Source organism: Psittacula echo, assembly GCF_963264785.1.
Source record: "Psittacula echo genome assembly, chromosome: 3".
NCBI lineage: Eukaryota > Metazoa > Chordata > Aves > Psittaciformes > Psittacidae > Psittacula > Psittacula echo.
In genome coordinates, this window is record NC_137736.1 from 30,089,035 (window position 1) to 30,106,142 (window position 17,108).

Below are 17,108 nucleotides of genomic sequence, written 5' to 3' on the forward strand. Positions count from 1 at the left end.
TGAACTACAGTGAAATCAAGTGATTCATACAAGCTTGGAAATCAAAGCTGCCCAGCCCTTACCTAGTGCTCTGAGCACAAGATACTCTTGCTGTACTTGCCTGCTTTCCCTTAGTTGGAAATCTGATGGCAGCGGTGTAAACTTTGCCTGGGGAGCCTTGAGGTGGCCAAACATCACCCTTATTAAAGATGTTTTAAGTACCGTAACTCTGCATGGTTTCCTCTGTTGGCAGTTCTTCTGGTCATAGTTCTGCTTTCTGCCCAATCTTGTAATAATCATAGAATCTCATCATCACTTAATGGTTTGGTTTGGAAGGGACCTTAAAGCTCACGTAGTTCCAACACCCCTGCCATGGGCGCGGACATCTTCCACTGCACCAGGTTGCTCAAAAGCCTGTCCAACCTGGCCTTGAGCACTGCCAGGGATGGGGCAGCCAGAGCTTCTCTGGGCAACCTGTGCCAGCGCCTCACCATTCTCATAGTAAAGAATTTCTTCCTTATATCTAATCTAAATCCTCCCCTCTTTCAGTTTAAAGCCATTTCCCCTTGTGGTATCCTTACATGCTCTTGTAAAAAGGCCCTCTCCAGATTTCTTGTAGGCTGCCTTTAGGCATTGGAAGACTGCTAATAAAACGTTTTCTCTTTGAAGTGTTGAAGAGAGAGCATTTTGACTGTTCGGGAGACACATCAAACACCCCTCTGCTTTACCGCACTTTCTAGTAAAGCACTGCTGAAAGCTCTTAAAAACAGGTCTCTGCCTAGTGAATTATTTTAAAACAACTGCTTTATTAAAATAGTAATCATCTGGGAGGAATTCGATGTTTTAATCGCAATACCGTGTCATAATTAGCACCGGTTTAAGGTATGAGGTTAGGCTTAACCACGGTCGGTGCAGCCTACGCTAGGTGCACCAGAGAAAGCTGGGGAACTTCAACCGCTTCATGGCAACATTTTCTCACATCAACCGCACGCCATAAATGCACCCACAGCCTTCTGCGGTGCTGACCGCGGGCAGCCGGCGGCGATGGGCCGCGGGCCGCCCCCCAAGCGACAGCACCACCGCGAGGACGCCCCCGCCCGCTGGGGCCATTGAGCCCGTTAGTCCCCTTGGTCCCAGACCTCGCGGCGCTGCAGGCGGGGTCGAGGGCGGGATCTGCCTTCCCGTAGGGTGTCGCGAGTTTCACCCTCCCCTTAGGCGGAGCAGAGCTAGGACGGAGGGGAGTGGTAGCCTGCCTCCTTTCCATCAGCCGCAGCCAAGGTCGCGGCGCTGCGGGTGTGGAGTGGCCCGCGCCTCGTCTGCCCGCCGCCGGCCCCGCTCATCAGAGACCAGTGAGCAGCCACTGGCAGCGAGCGGGGCCGGGCGGCGGGGCACTACCAGCCTGGCCATGCCGTGTCGGGCGCCGCTGCTCTTTCTCCTCCTCCTCGGCGCGGTGAGGACCTCAGGTGCAGGTGGGTGCAGCGGGGCGCGGGGCTCGCTGCGGTCGCGGCCGGCGGCGAGGGGCTGGGGGCTGTCGCCCGGGCTTCGCTTCTCGGTGCTTCTCTCCGCCGACGGGCTTCCGCCCCGGGCGTCAGCGGAAGCCTGTGGCGCGAGGGCCCGGGCTGGGGCGGCCTTGGAGGCGGCTGTGGTGGGGACAGCGGGCCGCGTCCCATGGATGCGGGAGCCGCAGCTGGGGGGCAGCAGTGGGAAGAGCGGGGCTGTCGGAGGATTCCGCCCCTCCCGCACGCCGGCTGTGCCTGTCCCTCTGAAGGAGGAGAAATCCAGGTTTCTCCTGCCCAGCCGGGGGTTGCTGCTCCTAGAAACGTACCCTGGTGTGGGCTGCCTCTGGCTCTGCTGCCCGGCACGGGGCAGTAGGGTCTGTGAGAGAGCAGCTAAAACCTGTCTGGCTCAGCCGGGGGCGGGGGGTTTGGTACGGTGTATGTGGCTGTAGTTTGTGGTGTGCCACCCATTTGTCAACTGTACTAGAATCGTAGAATCAAAGAACCAGCTTGGTTGGAAAAGATCTTCGAGTTCATGGAGTCCAGCCGTTACCCCAGCACTGCCAAGTCCACCACTAAACCGTGTCAGTGAGGGCCCCATTGTGAACATTTACAGGGGCGGTGATTCCAACCCTTCCCTGGGCAGCCTGTTCCAAGGCCTGAGCACCCTCTCTGTGAAGAAATTGTTCCTGATGTCCAATCTAAACCTCTCCTGGTGCAGCTTGAGGCCATTACTTCTTGTCTTGTCACTCGTTACTTGGGGAAAAAGACTGACCTATGCCTATGTCCTCCTTTCAGGTAGTTGTAGAGAGTGATAAGGTCTCCCGTGAGCCTTCTCTTCTCCAGACTAAACACCCCCAGTTCCCTTATCTGCTCCTTGCAAGACTTACTCTCCAGACCCATCACCAGCTTTGTTGCCCTTTTCTGGGCTTGCTCCAACACTTCAATGTCTGTCTTGTAGTGAGAGGCCCAGAACTGAACAAAGGATTCGAGGTGTGGCCTCACCAGTGCTGAGTACAGGGGGACAATCACTGCTCTAGTTCTGCTGGTCACTGTATTGCTGATACAGGCCAGGATGCTGTTGGCCTTCGTGGCTGCCTGAGCACAAGCTGGCTCATGTTCAGCTCCATCAATCCCCACCCCCAGGTCCTTTTCCACCAGCAGTTTTCCAGCCACTCTTCCCCAAGCCTGGAGCATTGCATGGGGTTGTTGTGGCCCAAGTGCAGGACCTGGCATTTTGCCCTGTTGAACCTCACACCATTGGGCACAGCCCATTGATGCAGCCTGTCCAGATCCCTCTGCAGAGCCTTTGTGTCCTCCAGCAGATCAACATTCCTGCCCAACTTGGTGTTGTCTGCAAACTTACTGAGGGTACACTCGACCCCCTCACCCAGATTATCAATGAAGATGCTAAACACTAAAAAAATAGAGCCGCCTCTGTCTGATTTTGTGCATTGACAGTTTGGGTAGGAATAGATTTAGACTTACATGCAAATGCTTTGCCATAATGGAGGCCCTGAAAGCAAAGCTCTTCAGATTGGATCTAAGCTGTAGCTGTTGAGTATATAATCCTGGCTTCACTGTGTATCCCAGCAAGTGTGGAAGAGCTGCTGTGACATGTCTTGAATGAGGTATGTGTACAGCGTGGTCCTTATTCTGTCATGCAAGTACCTCCATGAATTCAGTGTGTCAGCTGTCACCTTCTGTTGTGTTCATCAAGGTCTGGCTGACCAGCCTGTGACTGGTGAGTCCTGTGCAGCTATCTGGCTGTTTGGGAGCAGCTAACTTACCGGGCTTGCAGTCTGTGGATGGACTCAGGAGTCCAAATGCTCATTGGTGGGTTGGGGCAAGCCAGGGGGAGCTGCTGCAGTCAGTGTGGCCCAGTCCCATCCCAGCTGCAGCAGGAGAATTTCCTAGGGAGCTGTTCTGGTGTTTGGCTTGTGTGTAGGACCTCGTTCCCCTCTGTGCTGTCTTTTGTAGTCACAGTGTACCATATTTCTTCTGGTGTAAATGGTGATGCTACACTTTAAAATCTGAGCCAAAGGAATAGCCAGCAATTGGTGCCTGTCCCCTCCTGGCCACACACTTCTATTGACATTTTGCAGGCTTTGGTGCTTGTCTGACTATATGAGAAGCCAGTTTAGTACCCTAGAAGGACAAAAGTCCATTAACACACACACACCCCACCCATTTTACCCCCCCATCGACTTCTTTTTTTGACAGCAAAATGATGTATTCTTAGGCTGATGGATCAGAAAGGAAGGGATCAGAAATTATTCAGGAGCAGGAACGGATGCTGTAAAACTGATAGCTAGGCCAAGCTGAGCTGCTTTCACTTACTGTAACTTGTGGCTTCACACTCTGCTGTGTGAAAACTTTGACTTGAGGTTTGAAGAGACAGGAAGTTTCTGCAGCAGGAAAAAACCAATCTGAGTGTTGTTTGAGAGGTGCTTTAAAAGAACTGGCTCAGCGAGACCACCTTCCAGAGGGAAAGGAAGGATGGGGCGTTTCTGCCTTGCCCTGGCTGAGGTGGCTCTGGTTTTTCTAGGATACTCGCGTATGTAAGTGCTTTTTTTCTGAAGTTTGCGTTTTGTTGCTTTGGCTCACACAAGCTGAAGATCGTTACAGAGTACAGTGCGTGATTTCAGCAATTTCAGTAACTTCCCTTGTCAAGTTGAGATGTCTAACTGAAATACGGATGGGTTCCCTTGGTGTGCTACAAACCCACCTCCTCAGTGCAGCCAGTTAAGTGCCTTGTGGCACGCAGCATCTTGATTCGCAACTGCAGAGCCATAGATTTGGTAACTGTCAGTGTTTTTGAAGCTGGTAGGGGAAATGTTCTGTTTTTGAATGCTAATCTAAAGCAGAGTAATCAGTGTGAAGCCCTGATTAAGGAGAACGTGGACCAGCTGCCCTCGTTCTTCATTGCTTTTTATTATTATTTCCCCCCCCCCCCCCCCTTTTTTTTTTTCTGAGGGGAGAAACCCAAAGCCATTGCTTGTGTTTCGTTCTGACACTTTCTTGATGTTTGTAAAATCAGTTTCTATTGGATGTCGGAGTGCACAGATTACTGATGGTGTGAGATACCTTGCCACATGCCAGACCAGCGGTAAGGGTGCAAGAAAGAATCTGCATGTCTGGAAAGTGAAAACTTTTCTTAAATGAAGAAAATATACAGGAGATTAATAGTTAGGTAGCGTTTATAGGTATAAGGAAACTCAAACAGGTTTGCAGTGCTCAATGATCCATCTGTAGCCTACGGCAATGTGTGTTTACTTAAGAGCACTACTTAAAACTAGTGGCTAAGAGACTAAGAAATTAGTAACATGCCTAATTAAAACTTTGAGAGCTTAACCTGGTTATTTTGTAGATGGACTTAGGGTTTAATGAAACTTTATGAAGATTCATGTCATCTCTTTCCTGTACATGGAGGATGTTAAGAGCCTGGCATGATGTCTCTTCCCAAAGACAGCACCATCAGCATCAGTGTGCTGCCTAGTGCTGTTTAACAAAACAGGTGTAGAAATCAAAAAGAAAAAAACTTTTTAACGTTATCCCCATGTTCCCAAAGAAAGCTGGGGACAGAATTTAGCTGAAGTGCTTCACCATCTGATCTTATTTATGTGAAAAAAAACCAGCCATATTTTATGAGATTATTGTCTTAAGAACAAAAAATGAAATCTAATAATGTGGGATATCATGTCGTGGTTGTCTTTGAGCTTACAACCTGTTGACCCCATATGTTTAGTGGTGTAAGGGGATCCACTACATAGGCATATATGAGTCAAGCATAGAAGGAAAACTTTTCTCCCTTTTAGGACAGGCAGACAGTGAAGCCATTGCCCAGCAAGGCCATGCAGGCTCTGTCCTTGGAGGTTCAGGGCTTGCCTGGAGAAAGCCCTGAGGAGCCAGTTCTAATGCCAGAGCTGGCTCTACTTGTGGCAGGGGCTTGGACTAGAGAGCTCCCAGGCCCTTCCCACCTGAGTCACTGCAGGGCTGTGGTTACAAGTGTGAGGCTGTTTATAGTTTTGAAGGCATTAGATGATTGCATTTTCCTGCCTTCCTTACCTCAGCCTACTGGTGGTAATCATAGTCTCTTGCTTTTGGCTGTCCCAATTCCTTACTGTTGATCTCCATGTCTTTCAGTGTTTTATAGTTTTCCAGCCTGCTGTTTTGCCCTGTTTGCTAACATCTCCCTCCAGCTGTTCCCTCACCTCTCATCTGGCTTTCTTTACTTCACACACACACAAACACACACACTCCCATTTCTCCAGCCTTTGGTTCTCTGCCTTTTGCTCAGCTGCTGTCCCTCCATCCAACCTTTCCTTCCTCGATCCCTTCCCACCCCCCCACCTTGTTTTTCCTACCCCTCTGCTGCCAGCTTGGTGCCTGGGCTTTGGCAGTCCTCCAGTCCCAGTAGACAGCTTCCTTCTCCACCCTGCTTGGGTCAGCAGAGAAGTGGCTCTTCTGTACTAGAGATGCAACCTTTTGCTCTCCACTTCTGTGTTGCTTGCCTCCTGAGAAGCTGCTCAAGCATGACTGCAGTCTTTGTTCACCCCCAGGAGTTCATAGCATGACCAAATTTGGGTGGACATTGCTACTAGTAGAAGGCACACCTCTAACAGAGGTTTCTGTTCTTTTTTTACACTGTGAAATCAGTTTCAAAACGGATGAAACTTGAGGCTTGCAAGTGAAATGGTGCTTGTGAATGGCTTGAGAAGGCTTCCCTCCCCACTTTCCTGGAAGATTTCAGTGAAGCAACCCCCGTGTTTTCAAACAAGTTAGCAGGAGGCAAATGGGCAGGAAAAATGTGTTCTGAGAAGTTAACACAGTAAAATGTAAGATGCAGACAATTTAAATAGATGAGCTTTTGTAATGAGGTTTATTTTTTTGTACTGGAGTTGATACTTTCAGTACTATGTTCTGTATGGAATAAATAAAAGTAGTAAGTTGCATTTCAGTGCTTTATGGATAGCGGGGACTTAAATGTATTGGTGCAAGTGCAGCTAGAAATCGAATGAGGAAGAATGGTTTGCCTGCAAAGCAATTAAAATATAATACATGGTGAAGGAATTTAGAGATCAAAAGTTAGCTACTTGAATGTACTTGAATGTTTCAATAACTGGTTTTATTCCTCTTCTTACTTTAGAATCTTCTCCCCATTTACCAGCACCAAAGGATGTGATGATTTATTCCTATAACTTTCATAGCTTGCTGAGGTGGTCTCCTGTTAAAGTGGATAGAGGCTTGGTGTTATACACAGTCAATTATAAAACGTAAGTAGATAGTTCTGAAAACAACCAAACTGATTTTGTACTAATCCAGTGACACAATTAGTTCAAACAAACAAACAAAACCAACCAAACAAAACCCACCTAGAAATGAACAAACACAGAAATAAAAGATGTCTATTACACATGCTTTTATGTATACCTGAAAGCAGAATCTGAAGCCTGACAATCTCTTAGCCTGTGGTATGTTCACTGAACTGAGGAAAGATTGAAGACCTGAAGTGCATGCAGAAATGTTGCATAGTTTCCTGTGGAATTTTAGCCTTACCAAATTCTCTCTTGCTAATTTTAATTTTCTCCAGACCCTGAGGAGGTGCAGGTGCTGAAAGGGCTGGGGAATTCAGATGGCATGAAAGTGGTAGTTTTGTAACACGTTCTTTCATCCCAAAAATTGTCTTAGTGGAAGTGATTGTATTTTAGGTTGTTGCACAGTTCTGCTGGTGCTTTACTTGTCCTTTGTTTTGCATTGCAGAGGGGCCTTCAACAAGTGGGATGAGATGAACTGCACCCGAATCACCCACACTGAATGCAGTCTCCCCTGGTCATTTAAGGAGCGGCGCTGGACTCTTGTTTTGCGCGTGAGGGCTGAGCTAGGGCAAGTGACTTCTGACTGGGTGAAAACAGATCCCTTTGTGGCAGAGAAAAACAGTAAGTGCTGCTTGTGGTTTCAGTGTCTCTCTCTCAAAGGAGATTTCTTTGGAAAAAAAAAAACCTGTTGTTTGTTGTAGACTTTTTGACTCTATTATGTACAAAAGCCAAGTGAGGGAACTGTAGGTGTTCAGTGAACAAAGACCGCAAGGCCTTGGTGTGTCACTAGGAAACGGATTATACTTAATTCCTCTGCAGTGGGGTTAGCAGTGCGCTTTTTCAGTAAGTATCAAAAGAGAAACAGATGAGTTTTCTTGGGTGGTTGAGCCTTATAAGAGCTACAACATTACTGTGTTAGAGTTTTCCATTTCCTTATTTCCCCAATTAACACTGTCGCACGCACACATACACTCCCTTAATTTGTTGTGATCTGGGTACAAACTACCTGTTTCTGTTGAACAGATCCCTTTTCTAAGAAATATGAACTGTCCTGACTACTGTGTAGAAGGGTTAAGGGCACACATTAAATCCTGTTAAATGTATGAACAAGCATATTGTTGTTCTTTATAACATCTGCTCTTTGCCTTACTGTGATTGGTTACAGGATTAGAAGAAAGTAAATGTCAGAGTTTAAAAACACCTCTGAAATAATAATGAAGCAGAGGAATAGATTTATTAACTCTTTAGTTCAAGTTCTCCCATATCTTGTGAGGAGCAGTGGTAGTCCATGCTGCAGGGTGTGATGCTTTCCCTGGTGACTTCTGTTCTAAATCTTGGAATTTCTCTAGCAGTAAAGAGTGCAAGGCTGAGGAATTGCCTGAATCCTGCACTGAAGTCTACAACAGATATATCTATAGCTTGTGGTACAGGATTGTTCAGGGGTGGGATCCTTTGAGGTTAGGAGAGCTCTGGGCTTATGGGAATGCAAGACAAAGCAGAGGCTTGGTGTGGGAAAGATGTTTATGTGGTTGTTCTCTGGTGGGGAGCAGGAAGAACATTATGTGATCATTCCTGTGTGACTGCCCTGGAGGTCAGTTCCTAGGCACGGAGACCATTGGCTGCTCAGTCAGGATGTTCTCTTCCTTTAATGTTTGGTTCAGTCCCACTCAAGAGGGGAGCTTTAGGAATTTGCAAGGACACACAAGGCATTTGCAGTTGTACAGCAACAGGAAGTAGAAAAAAACCTGAAATTTCTCTACCAATATAAAGATCCTGGGGGCAATTTTCTCTAAAGCAACAGAGGACAGAGCAGGTTGTGCTGGGAGTTTCGAGGTACAGTGAGTAATGGTTGCATGCAAGGATTGATTTTTACTTTAATAGTTACCCCTCTTTAGTATTCAAGCAGCTGTTAACTACTCTAATATTTACATGAGTGGAGTTGTTTGAGATCCTGGAGTGCTTTAGAAATGCTGATAAGCTTAACTGCTGAAAGAAGCCAAGATACAACAGCTAGATGACTAGTGACCATATATGACCTGTGATCACACAGCTCTCTGGTATTAGGACTAACAGTACTTTATATAATATTTTTCATGATTTAGACCTCAGAGTACTTGACTAAAGAAAGTCATCATCTTTAACCTATAGGGCAGATGGAGACATCAAAGCAAGGAGTGGGAAACTAGTTACTCCTCTTCCAGTCTAGTGACCCAATCAGTGTGGTTTTTAGTGAATATGGAATATGTGGCAGGCTAGTTGAAGGAAAAAAAAGAAAGAGGAACAAAATGGTATCACCATTAACTGCAGATAAATGCAGATACATTCTAGTGAGTAATGAATTTCCAGGGAAAGGTAACAGGAAGCTTTTTAATTGTCTAGTTTCACTTATGCTTTCAAGTCTTTTTCCTTAGATTTGTAATAAAGTAGATATCTTAAATGCATGAAGTAGATGAGAAAATGTTGTATTCCCCATATTTAGCATGTTTGCTGAGAGTATCAAAGTAAGATTGGAGACAGTACATGGAGCTGTTCTGCATGCCAGAGGTTCACTGCTCTTTCTTTATGTGCAGCTACTATAGGACCTCCTAAAGTGAACAGTGTGACTGTAAGCTCTGACTCACTTCTCATTAGTGTCACGCCCCCGTTTGGATCTGAAGCAGGATACTCTCTTCAGTATCATGTGTCCTACTGGGAGAATGCAACAAGTTCTATTAAAAAAGTAAGACTTCTCTCTGATTTACTTTGCTCATAATGCCATTGTGGCTAAGAGGTGTGAGTCAGCGTCTCTTGGCAAACAGCAGAAATGGAGGAAGAAAACTCATATTTTTTCCCCCAGTGGTGAATGTCACCATTTGGTGTCTTGAAAAAAAGTAAATTTGGTCTTGGCACAAGTATTGCATGTCTTACAGAATTTCAAACCCATCTTCTTTTCCTCTGTGTGGAACAAAGGTTAAATTAAATTGCAGATCAAGGGAGAGAATCTGCACATTATCAAAGGTGGCTTTAAGATCCCAAAAGTTGCTTAGGCAATTTGGAAAAACTCTGAAATATCCTTCCTCCTTTCCTGTGCTGGGCTTGTCTGTGCTGGCAGCTTCAGGAACAGGCTGCTTTGGCCTGATGTCACCCACTCCTAGGGCAGAGAAAGGCAGAGTTATTAAAAACATGCTGGGGCAGCTGGGATGAGCTGTTTATACTGAGACTTAGAGGTGTTGGTCTTGTGTACTTATGCTGCTGTCCGTGGCCCTGATAATTGTGTTCTTGATAGGCCAGCGTTGCAGGGGAGGAATTAAGTTACATTTAAATAAAAATAAAAATGAAAAAAGAGAATGACATTATTGTGAATCTTCTTTCTCAAGTCAAATGTTAAAAAACAGAAGCAGAAAAAAATAATTTCTTTAAAAAAACCCTTTGTTTCAAAGACTGAAAAATGCCTCCACTTCCTTCCTCTCTTGCACTAATGTGTATATTTCTGACACACCTAAAATACCTTCATGTTTGAGATTCAGACAAGAGGTTACTCTTGTATGCTTCTATAGGCCTCCCTGAGGCCCTTCTAGCCCCTCACAGGTTAAAAATAACCAAAAGACTATGCTGGCCATGTAGAGACTGGAGGTTTTGCACTGCCCGTCAGCTGTTTTCGCCTTCAGTAGAAGGAGCTGAGGGGATGGAAGCTCTTCACTGACTACACCTCCATCAGTCTTCTCTGGTGGTGGAAGGGCACTTCTCATGGCTTGTTTTTCCTTCTGCCTTTCTATATTGTGCTTGCTGCCTGAGCTGTTAACAGAAGGTGTGTCAAAGCATCCAGCAGCACATGGTGGTTAAAATGAGACTTTGCATCTGTTCTCATGCCTCTGCTGTTCGTGCTGTTACAGATGGTTTCAAATGGTTGAGCTTGACTTAATTGAAAAAAAAAAAAAAAAAAAAAAAAGAAGAATTTTGCAATGCATTCAAGTAGGGAAGTTGGAATATATTCCACTGCTGCTCTCGTTCGGGAAAGCTGAAGTATGACAAACAAAATCTGCACTTTTTGAATGAGCAAATTAAATGTGAGAGGGGATTTGTGTTGAAGACAGGTCTAGTTTTCACAGTAACACTTCTTTTTTTTGTCTTTTTAACAGGAGACAAAGATGAGCAATACACTATTCAAAATCAGAAATCTAAAGGAATTGACACTTTACTGTTTTAGAATTCAAGTCGAATTGTTGGCATATCCAGAATTCCAGTTACTTGGACTGCAAAGTGTCCCAGAGTGTTACAGAACTACAATCAGTGGTATAAATTGAATTTTGTTATATTTTTCTATGTATTGGGATGAGTGTAACACGAGCCTTAGGTCATGTAACTGTTAGTCTTATCTCGTGTTACATACCCGGGTATATACCAAGGGTATATTTAGATTACACATTATGAAGAAGTTTTTCACTAAGAGGGTGGTGAGACACTGGCACAGGTTGCCCAGAGAAGCTGTGGCTGCCCCGTCCCTGGCAGTGTTCAAAGCCAGGCTGGACAGGGCTTTGGGCAACCTGGTCTAGTGGAAGGTGTCCCTGCCCATGGCATAGGGGTTGGAACTGGGTGATCTTTAAGGTCCCTTCCAACCCAAACCATTCTGTGATTTGTCAGGGGTGCTAAGACAGCACCACTGATAGCAGTTCACGATTGTCATTAGTGGCAAAAGAAAGAGGAATTGTTCAGTCGGTAATTAAGAGTCTTCATTGTACTCTTCCCCATGTCCTTCTCCTTTGTAAATACTGCTGTGGGTATTACTTGCTACAAATATAGGAAGAAAGAAAATACAAATACTTGGTCTTCAGAGGAAGCCATTGATGAAGGAGATGGTGTTGTTCTTGCAAATTCTCCCCTTCAGCCGCTACCTGCTGCAGGACAGGAACATCCCTCTCCCCTTTGACCTGCTTTCTTCTCTGACAACATGTTGAGTGCCATGTTTTTGTAGGAGATAAGTGAAAGGGGGAGTGCACATGCAAGATAATGGAGCTTGTTCATCTCTTGACTCCCTCTGTGTGACCACCAGTGCCAGCACAGCCCATCTTTAGAATGTTTTTGAAAGCACTGGAGGATGTGTAGATGCAGTTTCTGAAGCCCCACAGGAGCTGACCTCCTGAGTAGTATTGATCACTTGATCGCGAGCCCTGGAGCTGCAATGTTGGAGTGTCTGATGCTCCCTTGGCTTGAAAAGAGGTGCATGTTCTGAAAGAGAAACCTCTCACAATAATGGCCCTTGCTGACAGCTTGAGGGTGGAAGGACCAATTGTGCTCCCTGCCTGCCTTCTGACCGCCAGCAGTGATTCCTCCAGCTCTGCCTTTGCTCTGCTGGTGTGTCAAGCAGGAGCTTGCCTTAGGCTGTGCTGGTGACTGCCACATGGAATCACTAAACGAGCTACTTCTGAACACATATATGTACTTTATGTATATACTTTGATTACCAAGTATGGTAAATTTCCGCTTGCTGTGTATTCTTTTACATTTGTATAAATATGAACCTGCCATATGTATATTTGTTTTGTTTTTTTCTCTTTTTCAGAGGCAAGCAGAGCTGGATATATTGTACTAATATTTCTGTTAGTGTTACCTTCTGTAAATCTGGTAGCAGTTGGTTTGTTATTTCTGTGGAGATACCACAAAAAACTTAAATATTGGTCTCAGCCACCTTTACAAATCCCACCACACCTTGAAGAGGTATGTGGAGATGTTTTATATTTCTTACCCCTGTAAAAGACTGCGATGCTCTTGGAGTGAATATGAACAAAGCTGGATGTTGTGTAATGGAAACAGATGTAAGGAGTTGACTTAGTGCATAGAAAAAGAAACAGTTGAGTAGAAGAGGAATAAAACGGGGGATCATAAGAAAAGTAAAAGTTCGTACTAAGATACAAATGCTACTTCCTGTTATGAAACCAGAGTAAAATTCTCTGTTCCTTAACTACCCCTTGTCCGCCCCTTCCATTGCTTATCTAAGTCATCGAGCCTGAAACAGTTGCTCACTGGAAGCAAAAAGCTGTTGTGTGTTGCAGAACACATACTTGGGACCTGGGTCTCATTGAAAATCAAATATGGAAACGCAAACACTGATGGCTTTAAGAGCAGGGACTGCCTTGAAGGCTGAGGACTACTTGGGGGGACCTTCGTGGGCTTCTTTTTCTTTCCTCTGTAGGTTTAGCAATACTCGGATGAAAAGGTCATCCTGGGACTTTTTCCTCCTTGTAGCTCACACATTTCTGCACTAGCCAGTATTGTTTCAGTCCCGTTCATCTTCCTCTTTTTAGTGTTTAAACAGGAAGTAGTCTTTAAGCCAAGTTCCCAGTTTCAAAGTCCTTATTTAGCATAAATTCCGTATTTTTAAAAGCCTGTATTTGTTTGCAGGTCTCTAGATCAGTTCTTTGTATATATCTGCCTGTCAGAGTAGTCCCTTGTACTATGGTAGTCCTGTGATCGTGGAGCTCTGTTTCCAGATTATTACAGATGTGTGGGTGAATGAACCCAGACTTCTTGCAGACCCGGAGTAAATAATTTTCTCTCTTCCTGTTACGTCAGCTACCATTTGATGGGGTTCAGTGAAGGCACCTGTAGCATGTATCAAGCAAAGCATGGCTCACATAGGAAGAAAAAAAAAATCCATGTACCGTGCATCTAAACAGTTCAGCATCTCATGTAGAGGACTCGCAAGAACAGAGTCTGTCATCCTGTGTTCTGGAGTAATTGTAGTCGTCTGGAAAATAAACAGGATTTTTATAATGGGTATTTCTAAAAGGGATCAATCAGCCTGGGGCTTCTCCTCTTTAAATATAGGAGAAAACTATATTTAAATATATATATTTATATATATATTCATATATATATATATATGAAACTGCTTAAAGGCAGTTTCATACGTACTCCTTGAGATGTTCAGAAAAATCACATGCTTGCTTCTTTTACGGAAGGATCTTAGTTGTAGGAAGCAGTTCTACTGCAGAAATGCCTTCACAGAGCAGAACCACCTTGAGGTTCATTTATGTCTTAATTTTGCTGAAGTGGATGTATTTGAGGTTCCCATATAAAACGTTTGGGTTTAACACACCTGAAAAAACCAGCCTGTTGCTCCTTAGCCGTTTAGCTACTTAGTAGGTGGTACCTTAATTGAAACTAAGGTTAATTCTGTCCCCCAGCTGATGTGACTTGAACTGCCATCCCATCTCAGCCAGATTATGACACCTCCTCCAGTACAGAACAAGCTTTTGAGTAAAACTACAAGCTACGATTGTCTTTTAACAACATGAAGGTGTCGGTGTTCCAGACATTTGTTTTATTTTATTTTAGTTTTAAATCAGGGGAAAAAATGTTCAATGGCAGGGGTGAGTTTTGCTTCAGTACCTGAAGATGGCTCCAATTCCCTGTGAAACACATCATCAGCTTAGTGATAAGAATATGTGGGGGTGGCAGGAGAAACAGAAAGCATTTCCTCTAGCCTGCATTCCTTTCTTTGATGATGTATTCATTGTAAAGCTGATGACTTAATTTTGGAGGAACAGGGAGCAGAAGGCAAGTCAAAGCAGAAAGCAACTACAGGAGAAGCATGTCACTAAAGGTTGCTGGTAGCAGTATGTAGATCTGAGTTGCCTGGCACTGAACAAACCAGTATCTTGGCTTTCCTTTGCTACATCAGTGCTTTAGACAAGCTGTCAGTAGCTAGATTCCTGCAGGTGGAGGATTTGTCTCCAGCAGTGTAATAAAGAAGTGTTTTCTTCTGTGGCTTGTTCTTAACTAGTAGGTTTTTGCTTAAACAGGAAAATAATATTAGCCAAAAATTACTAAAAAAGAAAAATAGGAAACGGAAGTGGCTTTAACTCAGCTTCAGTGGATGTTTTCATGATTGATATTCTTTTTCCTCCCACAGAAATAAGGTATTTTTAACTTTCTCCTTGTTCAGTGTAGTTTCAAGGAAATCGAGAATGGAACAGCTCTCGCTGTGAATTCTGGTCTGAAGCAAGTTGGTGGTATCTGCTCTGTCTGTAACTTGTAATGCATCTGTTAAGTGGCTTATATACCTAAACTGTTGTTTCTGGCTTTTCCCAGTATTTGAAGGACCCGAATATGCCTGGTCTAGAGCTGCTGCACAATGATGCTGAGGATGACCCTGACAACTCATCTATTGTGTTTTGCGGAGAAGGAAGCCAGGCCCATGACGGCAGTTTGGCTGGTCAGTCTCATTCACGCAGCATCTCTGGTGACAGTGACATAACTTAAGCACAGCCTGGTGCGAGTGCCTTTACTGAGAGTTTGCAGAAGCTTCTTCCCAGGGGTGATGCACATTGCTGCTGGTGGGACACAAGGAACTCTGGACAAAATGCAGCCACTGATGAATCATGAGTGAGATATTGCTTCCTGGGAATAGCATGGACTCATGAGCTGTTGTTCAAAGGGCTTCTGCTGCTACACCAGCAGCTGTGCTCTGCCAAAGAGACTTAAAAGGCAGAACATGAAAGGGAACACTAAATTGCCAGCAGACAAACAGATGGCTATATTAACATCATCACATTTCCCACCCCAATTGAAATAAATCTTTGAGAACCAATGGCACTTTATGGCAGGAGGTAGTACAACCTGGACTGTTTCAGTGAGTGAATAATTGAACCAGGAACTATGTTTATAGTGGCTTTTGTTTTGTTGCTTTATTTGTTAAGTCAGTGTTAGTGCTCAGTGTGTATTATATCCACCCCAGTATGCTTTTCTGAATCATTCTAGGCATGTTGCAGGTTTCTGTGACAGCTTCTTCCCTCCAGATAAAAATGGCACTCTAATAGAAAAGAAATAGTGCTTTACTCTCCTCAACAGGAAACTGTGTAAAGAACAAGTTCCCAAGAAAGACCTCCTTATTCCTGCCTCCTAACACTCATGAGAAGCATTAATCTTTGCTCCTGCAGTGAGACAGTTGTTCTTCACAGCAAAACAAACTTTTGTAACAGATTGGTAATTATCAAACACTAAAACCTCTTGTTGCCTAGTTCTGCAAATGTGAAGTTGACTGGGGGTTCTGGTTTGAGTGCCTTAAAGCAAACAACTAAGAAGTTAAGCCTCACATCACAGTCCTGTGGGGCCTGGAAGGTGTCTAATAAAGCACAAATGAACCACTTCTGTACTAAAAAGTTTGGGTTTATTTGTCTGATTTTTTTCCTGGGTTTGACACAAGATGTTAAAAGAACAAACTTGTTCATTTGCAAATGACTTGTTCAAGTTACCTCAGTCTGTTCATGACCTTGGCTACTGTCTGAGGTGCAGGCTACCTGTGGTAGGCTCTTCTGCCCCTCCAGGAATACACAAGTCCAGCATGAAACACCTGTACCATTTTTCCAAAAGCTTTGTCAGGTTATTTCCTCATAGAACTGATCTAACCACTTGTGCTGAGGCAGCATGCTCAGACAGCACACTTACTTAAGACTTAGTCATACACCAAGGTTGGTGAGATGTTTCCAGTCAGCCAAGAAGCTGCCTGCGTTTAAGTTTATCCTCCTATATTGTGCTGTAAATAAATGAAGACCCACAGGCTCACAAAGGAACTTAACTGCATTAGAGAGGACATACGTAAATAAGGGAGCAGTTAAAATATCTGCTGTGACTAGCATTACAGCATATGACTTCCTGAGCAAGCCCTACACTAGACTTCTGTTAGAGAAAGTTGTTACTAAAGAATTTTACAGTTACACAAATTGGCCAAAACTAAAAACCTTTTTTAGGAGCAACTCAAGAGTTATTTATCTTCACAACTGCCAATGGCGGTGGGCTAAGGCACAACTTAAAGTGAACTGTCACTAGCCCTCTTGGCCTGTGCTGGAACTGCCTGGGGTGTATAAAAGCAGACCTCAGACACTTGCAAAGTTCTTGTACTACACTCGCCTTCAGCTTAGGCTACCACAAAAGACATGCTCAAAGCTGTCTCTGTTCTCCTCCTAGCAGCTGTATGGAGAGCATGAACATTCCACTCAAAAAAGAGATGACTGACTTGCTGAGAAATACTTGCTAGAAAGCAAACTTCTGATAGAAAATGAGGTAACTTCAAAGAAGCTCCTGTGCTGTTCTAAAGAAAACTCATTTTTTAAGCAGGAACTTACATTAAAGCATGCTGTAAGAATCTTTCCAAACAGCCTGTGCTGTTCAAGTGACCAGTGCAAGATCCTGTAAATGACATTAGTTATAGGCCACACTGGATTCTCACTTAGGAAAAAGAACCTAGCAACAAGCCCAAGCTCCTCAGCAAGAAATGACAGATCTAAAACCAAAAACCTTGGGTTTTACTTATTACCTGGAGTATGATTTGCTCAAA

At 44.4% G+C, this 17,108-nt stretch overlaps 1 protein-coding gene across 1 annotated transcript; it reads left to right on the top strand.

The window, feature by feature from the left end:
- Positions 1 to 1,221: 1,221 nt before the first annotated feature.
- IFNGR2 (interferon gamma receptor 2) lies at positions 1,222 to 17,016 on the top strand. The gene is made up of 7 exons (XM_080613683.1): positions 1,222 to 1,448; positions 6,625 to 6,751; positions 7,239 to 7,414; positions 9,364 to 9,512; positions 10,912 to 11,065; positions 12,333 to 12,487; positions 14,864 to 17,016. The coding sequence occupies exons 1-7, from the start codon at positions 1,385 to 1,387 to the stop codon at positions 15,032 to 15,034; spliced, it is 996 nt and encodes a 331-aa protein (XP_080469809.1). The 5' UTR covers positions 1,222 to 1,384; the 3' UTR covers positions 15,035 to 17,016.
- The last annotated feature ends 92 nt before the right edge of the window (positions 17,017 to 17,108 follow it).

Excerpts from the sequence above, each read along its gene's own strand:
- IFNGR2 (XM_080613683.1), top strand. The coding sequence starts at position 1,385 with ATGCCGTGTCGGGCGCCGCTGCTCTTTCTCCTCCTCCTCGGCGCGGTG. Across the intron at positions 6,752-7,238 it reads TACACAGTCAATTATAAAAC|AGGGGCCTTCAACAAGTGGG; the intron begins GTAAGTAGATAG and ends TTTGCATTGCAG. Across the intron at positions 7,415-9,363 it reads CTTTGTGGCAGAGAAAAACA|CTACTATAGGACCTCCTAAA; the intron begins GTAAGTGCTGCT and ends CTTTATGTGCAG.